This window comes from Mya arenaria, chromosome 16 (genome assembly GCF_026914265.1).
Source record: "Mya arenaria isolate MELC-2E11 chromosome 16, ASM2691426v1".
NCBI lineage: Eukaryota > Metazoa > Mollusca > Bivalvia > Myida > Myidae > Mya > Mya arenaria.
This window is the reverse complement of record NC_069137.1, coordinates 7314235-7324893: the sequence shown is the minus strand read 5'-3', so window position 1 is coordinate 7324893 and position 10659 is coordinate 7314235. Positions and strand designations below refer to the sequence as shown.

Here is a 10659-nt window from a genome sequence, read left to right as displayed (position 1 = left end):
CTGATAGGCACGTGCACTAGAATAACTCTCCTACTGGAAGTTACGTGTCCGAGAACTACTCACCTACTGATAGGCACGTGCACTAGAATAACTCTCCTAATGGAAGTTACGTGTCCGAGAACTACTCACCTACTGGTAGGCACGTGCACTAGAATAACTCTCCTACTGGAAGTTACGTGTCCGAGAACTACTCACCTACTGATAGGCACGTGCACTAGAATAACTATCCTAATGGAAGTTACGTGTCCGAGAACTACTCAACTACTGGTAGGCACGTACACTAGAATAACTATCCTAATGGAAGTTACGTGTCCGAGAACTACTCAACTACTGGTAGGCACGTACACTAGAATAACTATCCTAATGGAAGTTACGTGTCCGAGAACTGCTCACCTACTGGTAGGCACGTTCACTAGAATTACTCTCCTACTGGAAGAAACGTGTCCGAGAACTACTCACGTATTGGTAGGCATGTGTCCAAAAACTGCTCGCATACGTGTAGGCACTTGTCCGATAACTGCTAGCCTACTGAATTCCATGTTTCCGAGAGCTACTCGCCTATAGTAAATCACGTGTCCAAAAACAACTCGCCTAGTTGAAGTCACGTGTCCCAGATCATCACACCCACTGGTTGTCACGTGACAGAAAATAACTCACCTGCTTGGATGCACAAGTCGAGAAATAATCCCTTATTGTGAGGCACAAGGTAGGGAACTACTCGCCTACTTCAAGTCACGCGTCCGAGAACGACTCACCTACCAAAAGGCGCGTGTCCTAGAATTAAAATGCGTACTAGTTGGCACGCGTTCGAGATTTTCGGAAATATTTGTAAACTACTTGAAAACTACGAACCTACACAGTGTTCACTAATTACTTGCTTACTTGTAGGTACGTGTCCGAGAATTACTCGCCCACTGATTAAGAACTACACGACTACTTGAAGGCGAGTGTCCATTAACTACTTGATTACTTGTAGGCACGTGTCCGAGAACTACTTGCCAAATGGTAGTCACTCTCCAGGAACTGCTTGCCTACTTGTATCCACGTGTCCGATAAAAGCTTACATACTGGTAGGCACGTGTCTTAGAACTACATGCCTAATGATAGTCTCGTGTCCGAGAACTGTTTGCCAACTGGTAGTCACGTGTCCGAGAACTATTTGCCTACTGGTAATCACGAGTCGGAACACTGCTTGCCTACTGGTAGCCACGTGTTCGAGAACTACTTGCATACTGGTAGTCACCAGAGTCCGAGAACTACTTGCCTTCTGGCAATCACGTGTCCGAAAACCGCTTGCCAGCTAATAGCCACGTGTCCGAACACTGCTTGACAACTGGTAGTCACGAGTCCGAACACTGCTTGCCTACTGGTAGTCACGAGTCCGAACAATGCTTGACAACTGGTACTGACGAGCCCGAACACTGCTTGCCTACTGGTAGTCACGAGTCCGAACAATGCTTGACACCTGGTAGTGACGAGTCCGAACACTGCTTGCCTACTGGTAGTCACGAGTCCGAACACTGCTTGCCTACTGGTAGTCACGAGTCCGAACACTGCTTGCTTACTTAAAGTACGGCTCGGAAAACACATTTCCTACTGGTACTCAAGAGTATACTTTAGGCCAAATATATATGCATGATAACGTATTGTAGAGCCGTGAATAATATTGCGGGTACACTTAAGTTACCACAATGCTTGTCCGTCGGTCCGGCTGTCCACATGTATCAGGTTTCGTTCTGAATGTGTCTCAAGCCTATAAACATATCAAATTCTTACTTTTAATTTGCTCACATAAACATAACTATCATTTAGAAGATACACTGAACTTTACATTAGCATATTAAGGGTGTCGGGTGTATCATGAACACCCTTTTACCTAAATGGTTTAAGATAACACTTGATATATAATTATTGTAGGAAACTTTCTTATTAACGACACCAGAGTGCAAACTTTTATACTTAAAGAGTTGTGGCCTTGTTAGATACAGCTTTAAAATTATATTTACAACTATCAATACCATAAAGATGGAGCTGCGCACGCTTGGTGCATTTTAACAGTGTTGTGGCCTTTTTAGATACAGTTTTATGCTTATATTACAAATATCAACACCACAAAGATGGAGCTGCGCACGCTTGGCTCATTTTAACAGAGAATTGTCGCCTTGTTAGATACAGCTTTATGCTTATACTACAATTATCAACACCATGAAGATTGAGCTGTGCACGCTTCGTTCATTTTAGCAGAGAGTTATGGCCTTGTAAGATACAGCTTTATGCTTATATTACAACTACCAACACCATGAAGATTGAGCTGCGCACGCTTGGTTCATTTTAATAGAGTTGTGGCGTTGTAAGAAACAGCTTTATGCCCTTCATACACCTTTCAACACCCTACGGATGGGAGAGCGTTAATTTGGTTCATTTTAACAGAGAGCTGTGAAATTGCTATAAAGAAATTTATGCTTATTCTACATTGCATTTACTCCATGCATGGTAAAAGACCAAACCGCCTTTTGCCACTATTACCTGTCCAAATAAAACGTAGTTTGTGTCATAAGATAAGCCAATTGACCGGCAATCTGACTTCCATAATTTGAAACCAAATACGTTAGCATAACCATGAAGATTTTGCAATTATTTTCGTAAATTCTGTATTGGAGAAAACCAAATCAGTGCCATCTAGAAAGTACTACATAAGGTCAAATGCCCATTAAGTCGCGCTTTATAAGAAATGAAAATTTACAAAACTAATCATTCACAGACATTTATTCAATCTATCATAGCAATGTATATCAAACACACCCATTTACTCAATCTCTAGTAGCAATACACACCACATAAACACAGTTGTTCAATCTCTGAAAACAATATATATATCATACTCAACTATTTAATTATTGGCTGAAATTTAAATTAAAAAATAGTTATTTATGAACAAAGCTAGATATGTCTATTATTACAGTAAAAATACGACTCCACTTTATTGACAAATTAGTACACACACTCTATGAAAAGTCTCTACACATGGTCCGTACATATACTTATTACAAACATTCCATACATAGTTACTACACATCGTCCGTACGTATACTTATTACAAACATTCCATACATAGTTACTACACATCGTCCGTACGTATACTTATTACACACACTCCATCCATATAGTTTGAATGCATCATCCATACACATAATTCTACACACAATGTATACATAGAGTTAATGTTAACCATCTATACATATAGTTATTACACATAATCCATACAAACAGTTATTACATATAATCCATACACACAGTTATTACACATAATCCATACATACAGTTATTACACATAATCCATACATATAGTTATTACACATAATCCATACATACAGTTAGTACACATAATCATACATACAGTTATTACACATAATCCATTCAAACAGTTATAACACATAATCCATACATATAGTAAGAATGCATCATCCATAGACATAGTTCTTGCACACAACCTGTACGTGGAGTTATTACACACTATCCAAACATAGAGCTGTTACCCAGCACCCACACAGACAATTATTACACATCATCCATTTGAAAAGAGTTGTTACACACCATACACATTTATCTATTTAAAACATTCCATGCATAGAGTTATTACACACGGTCCATACATATATTAATAAAACATATTCCCTTATATAGAGTAAGAACATATCATCCATAATCCATACATTTAGTTATAACACATAATCCATACAGTTATTACACATAATCATACATACAGTTATTACACATAATCCATTCAAACAGTTATAACACATAATCCATACATATAGTAATAATGCATCATCCATACACATAGTTCATACACACAACCTATACGTGGAGTTATTACACACTATCAAAACATAGAGCTGTTACCCAGCACCCACATAGACAAATATTACACATTATCCATACACACATTTCTTACACACAACCTATACGTGGAGTTATTACACACTATCAAAACATAGAGCTGTTATCCAGCACCCACATAGACAAATATTACACATCATCCATTTAAAAAAAGTTGTTACACACCATAAAAATATATTAATTAAAAACATTCCATGCATAGAGTTATTACACACGGTCCATACATAGAGTGATAAAACATAATCCTTTATAAAGAGTTAGGACACACCATCCAAACACATAGTTTTACACACCATGCACACATAGAGGTATTAATCACCATCTTCAAAAAGAGTTATTACATACCATCCAAAACATATTATTACACACCGTCTATACATTGGGTAATTAAACACCATCCATACATAGAGTTATTACACACCATATATGCATAGAGTTTTTACACACCGTATATACATAGAGTAATTAAACACCATCCATATATAGAGTTATTACACACAATGCATACATATATTTTTTCACACCATGCATACAAAGACTTATTACACACCATCCATACATATAGTCAATTCACACCATTCACACATAAAGATATTACACGCCATCCAAACACAGAGTTAATACACACAATCACACTAATAGTAAATACACACCATCAATACACATAATTAAAACTCACTAATCCACTCAATACAAAACGGTATAATTACACATCGTCCATACAAAGACTTCATATTCTGCATCCATGAATTGTGTCTATATCAGAGGTCTTTTACACAGCATGCTTGCAGCACTTATATTTTACAACATTTCTATAAACAATAAGGATGATTGAAAGCTTCCAAAGCATGGATATTTAATTCACTATTGGGAATATTTGACTTTATCGAATAAAGTTATATCTTTCTTTTATAAACTGTATAAGACTGAATAAAAACGCACTTACATCATTTTGAAACTTGTAAACGATTGTGGCCTAGACAGTTAAAACTTGGCCATATTAAAAAACAAAAACCTTTGCCTTTTTTAAAACACCCTCATGTCGAAACGCAATTATTATGAAAAGTAAATAAATTTCATATACAATAAGCTAACGTTAATATTACGTCTTTGTAGTTAAATAACACTATCGTAATTAACTTATTAAAAGTTAATAAATTGCAGACACCATAAGCCTACGTTAATATTACGTCTACTTATTTCAATAAGTGAACAATATCGTAATCGATATGCGAATAGTTAATAAATTGCAGACACCATTAACATACGTTAATGTTCCATCTACTACGTTCAGTAATTGAACAATAGCGTATATCACTAATAAAAGTTAATTAATTGCAGACACCATAAGCCTACGTTAATATTACGTCTTCTTATTTCAATAAGTAAACAATATCGTAATTAATATTGGAACAGTTAATAAATTGCAGACACCATTAACTTACTTTAATGTTCCATCTACTACGTTCAGTAATTGAACAATAGAGTAATTAACTTATAAAAGTTAATAAATTGCAGACACCATAAGCCTACGTTAATATTACGTCTTCTTATTTCAATAATTGAACAATATCGTAATTATTATGCGAATAGTTAATAAATTGCAGACACCATTAACATACGTTATTGTTCCATCTGCTAAGCTTATAAACTTAACACTATAGTAATTAACCATTGAAAAGTAAATGAATTGCAGACACCATAAATGGACGGTAATGTTATATCTACTAAGTTCAACAAGTTGAACAAAATAGAAATGAACATGTTAAAGGTAAATGAATTGCATACACCATTACCTTACGTCCATGTTCCGTCTATTTAGCTCAGTAATTGAAAAATACAATAATTACAATTTGGGAAAGCAAATACATGTCAGTCACCATATTGTGTCAATCAATATACATTGATGTATCGTCGACTGCGTTCAGTAATTGAACAATAGTAATCAACTTACGAAATGTAAATGAATTACAGACACCATTAACCTTCTTTCATGTGATTTTTACTTTTTTCAATACATCAACACTATACTCATTACAATGGAAAAGCAAAAATATTTAAAACACGTTCTTTTACCGTCAACTTCATTTGTTAAGGTGTCTTTCCCTTTAACAAAACAATAACTCATCCAATAACTATGTTCAAAACTTGTACAAAGCAAAATACAAAACATCATACAATGATCAGTACATACAAGTACCGTCTAATCAGAATAAATAAACAATGTACGATAAACATGGGCATACTACAACTGATATGAATAACCAAGGTTTAAAATAATATGCAGAAATTTCCATAAAAGGAAATTTTAGGAAACTTTCACATATTGATTCCTTTGAGTTTTTTGTTATAAATTCAATTCTTTATCAACAATGCGACTTTCCCTTAAAGAAAACAATAACTCATCCAATAACTATATACACAAGTTATCCAAAGCAAAATACAAAACATCATACAATGATCAGTTCGTACATGTAACGTCTAATCATGTGAATAAATGAACAATGTACTTATTTACATGGGCATACTACAACTGCAATGAATAACATAGGTTAATGTATATACAGAGATATTATTAATAAGTAAATTTCAATGAAACATGTATATATTGATTTCTTTCAGTTTTGCATAAAGTTTTTCGTAATGAATTCATTTATGTACACAAACAAGATTTTCACAGGTTATTCAAAGCTAAAAAAATAATCATACAATGATCTTTCATTTCACGTACCGGTTCTTATTACTATTATTTACTTACAAAGGAATACTACAATTGATGGAAATTAAAAATATATGGTTAAAATTCTTGTAAGTAATAGATTTAACACAAACGTGTACAGAAGTACGAACTATTTTTCATTTCTTCGTGTTTTTCAATTCAAAATATCGTATGTTCATTCAAAAAACATATTTACAAAAAGTACAAAGCAAACATGAAACTATCATTTATTATGTTCAGAACTTATAAATAGGAACATATTGACACAATTATTTCTGTATACATAGATTCTGATTGATAAAGGATATTGAAACAATGTTCATGAATGCATAAATAAAAGAGAAAAAATGAATCATGGCAAAGGGTATTTAACAGACAGTATGTTATACATGTACACGCTTTTGCTTTTCTTTTCCTCCAATGTTACATACTGTATAAGTTATCTTAAAGCACACTATTTTATTTTATGCTATCCGAATGAAGTTAGGAAAGAGAGGTATTTCAATCGTTTGATTACTCATATCTCTTTCTGAAAGCTTTGTATTATTATAAATGGCCCATGTCAGCCTCGGGATGTTATTGAAACCAATGGTGTATACCAACGTGGATATCCAAAAACCCATACATTGTTAATTGGTTATTCTGTTGTTCATGCAGAGGGTCAACCAATTCACAATAAACACGTTAAAATCATAACAATAACTAAAGATATGTATTTCACATCGTACCTTCAAATCGACAAACATACTTTTACAAGCATTATGGTGAATACCAAATCAATAATACACGCACATCTTACAGTCAATTACTTAAATAAACATATCAAAATCAGAAATAAGTATGGAAAATGACTTCTTTGTTACATCAAAGTGATTCACTTATAAAATAACAAGGTAAAATGTATGGCTGTTCCACCGATCGTTTTACTCTTGACAAATGGACAATTGCATTCTTGATAAAGGGGGGATATAGGAAAAAGATAACTCTTGATGAAGAGGGAGGCTAAATGAACGGATAATTTTGAAAAGGGGCCAACTAGAAAAGATAACTCTGATGAAGGGGACCAAATGGAAAAGACAACTATTTATAAAGAGGGGGTGGGGTGCAAAATGGAAAAGATAAGTCATGAAAAAGGGGCCAAATGGACAAGATCGTTTCTGATAAAGGATACCAAACAATTTAATTGATTAATGGGTCAAAATAGAAAATATAACTCTTTGTAAAGGGGGCCCAAATTGAAAAGATAATTCTTGATAAAAACGGTATTATATAAAAGATAACTCTTGAAAAAGAGGGCCAACTATAGGAGATACCTCTTGATAAAAAGGGCCAAATTGAAAAGATAACTCTTCATAAAGAGGGGACAATAAAAAAGACAATTTTTGATAAAGGGGCCAAATGGTAAAGATAACATTTTATAAAGGGGCCAAATGGTAAAGATAACAGTTCATAAAGGGGCCAAATGGTAAAGATAACAGTTCATAAAGGGGCCAAATGGTAAAGATAACAGTTCATAAAGGGGCCAAATGGTAATGATAACAGTTCATAAAGGGGCCAAATGGTAAAGATAACAGTTTATAAAGGGGCCAAATTGTAAAGATAACAGTTTATAAAGGGGCCAAATTGTAAAGATAACAGTTCATAAAGGGGCTAAATGGTAAAGATAACAGTTCATAAAGGGGCCAACTGGTAAAGATAACAGTTCATAAAGGGGACAAATGGTAAAAATAACAGTTCATAAAGGGGCCAAATGGTAAAGATAACAGTTCATAAAGGGACCAAATGGTAAAGATAACAGTTCATAAAGGGACCAAATGGTAAAGATAACAGTTCATAAAGGGACCAAATGGTAAAGATAACAGTTCATAAAGGGGCCAAATGGTAAAGATAACAGTTCATAAAGGGGCCAATTGGAAAGGATAACTGTTGATCAAGGGGCACAAAATACACAATATAACTCTTGATAAAGGGGGCAAAATGCAGAAGGTGACTCTGAATTAATGAGTGGGGCCAAATGGAAAAAATAACTATAGTTGTTTTCACCGTATGTGCCTGAGTTGTTATAATTTATAATACATATTTGCATCATTATATCAACAAGAAACTAAGCAATTATCTTTCAAACGTTCTTTAAAAAAACGATACATATGATTCAAGAAAAGTGACATTTATATACCTTGTGAAAAAAACTATCAAATGATGAGAGTATTTACAGAAATTTATGCTAAAATGAATTTGTAATTTAAGTATCTACAAAAGCAATTCCAAATACGTTTTAATCTCATAAATTGTGTACAGTGTTTTTTTCTTACACTTTACATGAGTGTACTCTAGTATCCCAATTGCAGGCACCAATTGTGCCAAATCTTTTGTTACACTTTGCCTTATTGAACTCTAAGTCTCCAAAATGGCAATTGTGCTCGTTACACTATGCCTGATTGAACTTTAAGTCTCGAAAATGCAGGCACAAGTTGTATAAAACGTTCTAATAAAACTTAGCATAAATGAACTGTCCGTGTTGATCGCACGTTGTCCAATACTCCGACGTCCGTTCTACATTCGTGTACATTCCGTGACTTCGGCATTCTCTGCAGTGGACTCAGTGAGTGCAGACCTGAATCGATAGAAATGTTTCAGCGGGGTAAGAATTTGATTAACTGTTTTATTTTTAAAGAATAGTTAATTTGTATTCAAATAAACAAGTTATATCATTTTAAGCTTTTTAAGTCATTTAAGATCAGTGTTTGATAAACTATGAAACATATGGGCTGGTATTCATTATTTTTCTAATTGGATATACGAACGATGTAGCTAATGGGATTACTTGTTATAAGTTAGTACCCAAGAGAATGAATGGAGTCAATAATGTATGACCCTGAGATTAACTTATGTTGAATACCACCACAGATGTTAAACTAAGTTTCATTCTTACGATAAAAATTAGTTTTCAACGGCATCATTGTGTCGGGCTGTTGGTATATTTTGATTATTTTTTTAAATCCGCCTGACGCATTTGCATATCTATATCCAGGGAAATCAGCATTACAGTCAACGATTGCGTAACTATTAAAGTCACCCCTAATAATATCCACTATGTGTTTCCGCACCGGATTGAAATATACGATCCGAGTGCACGCGCTTAAATCGATAATGATGCTTGTCGAAAAAAAAGAGATTATTTTTGAGTGCATACCTAAAGTAATTAATTAATAAAAATGTTGATGTAGAAAACGCATTTTTGCACAATTTGGCAAAACGCGCGTGCGACGTTTCTTACTGACGTCAATACCCGTAGTCTATTAAGATCACTGTTAATGTCAAGTGGATCCTTTCAAGATCGCGGTTTTAATTAAATCCCGCTTACTTATTCATTTATTTGCGCTTTATAAAAATGACACAATGTAAATTTTATAAACAATACAATGAAATAATAAGAAGTGGCGCGTTGTTGCGCGTGACTCATCTGGCTTGGCTGAATAAACCGGAAATGTCCATCGGTGTGCATGAAACAATATCTTATACATGTAACTGGAATACATTGTGGGTTCGGCAATATTCCATGATAGGTCTGGGTAACACTAAAAACAATAGATACGATTTAGGATTTGTAAATAAATGATTTGTCGTCATGGTCGTAAGTATTATATGTGGCATTGTTTTAAAAACTGTATCTATTATGTTGTTTTAATCTGTAATGGTGAGACTCTAATAAAGAATTGAAACTCGCAAAGATACTCAATACGCTAATGTATTCCACACCTTTTATTAGGTTTTGCATTAATATTTTAAAATATACCTGCAAAAATTCCATTTTAAAATTGCAAACTCCGTACAGACTAAACTTGTTGGCTCGATATTGCATGGCTCGATATACACGTTGGCTCGATATTGCATGGCTCGATATACTCGTTGGCTCGATATTGCATGGCTCGATATACTCGTTGGCTCGATATTGCATGGCTCGATATACTGTTGGGTCGATATTACATGGCTCGATATACTCGTTGGCTCGATATTGCATGGATCGATTTGCATGGCTC

At 34.3% G+C, this 10659-nt stretch overlaps 1 protein-coding gene across 1 annotated transcript in view; it reads right to left on the bottom strand.

Annotated features, from left to right (window-relative positions):
* Positions 1-2748: 2748 nt before the first annotated feature.
* The window catches only part of LOC128222098 (uncharacterized), a 73972-nt gene continuing 66061 nt past the window's right edge, over positions 2749-10659 (bottom strand). Inside the window, exon 15 of the mRNA XM_052930944.1 lies at positions 2749-9233. Within this exon, the coding sequence (XP_052786904.1) occupies positions 9173-9233 (61 nt within the window). The 3' untranslated portion in view covers positions 2749-9172. The remainder of the gene's footprint in view (positions 9234-10659) is intronic.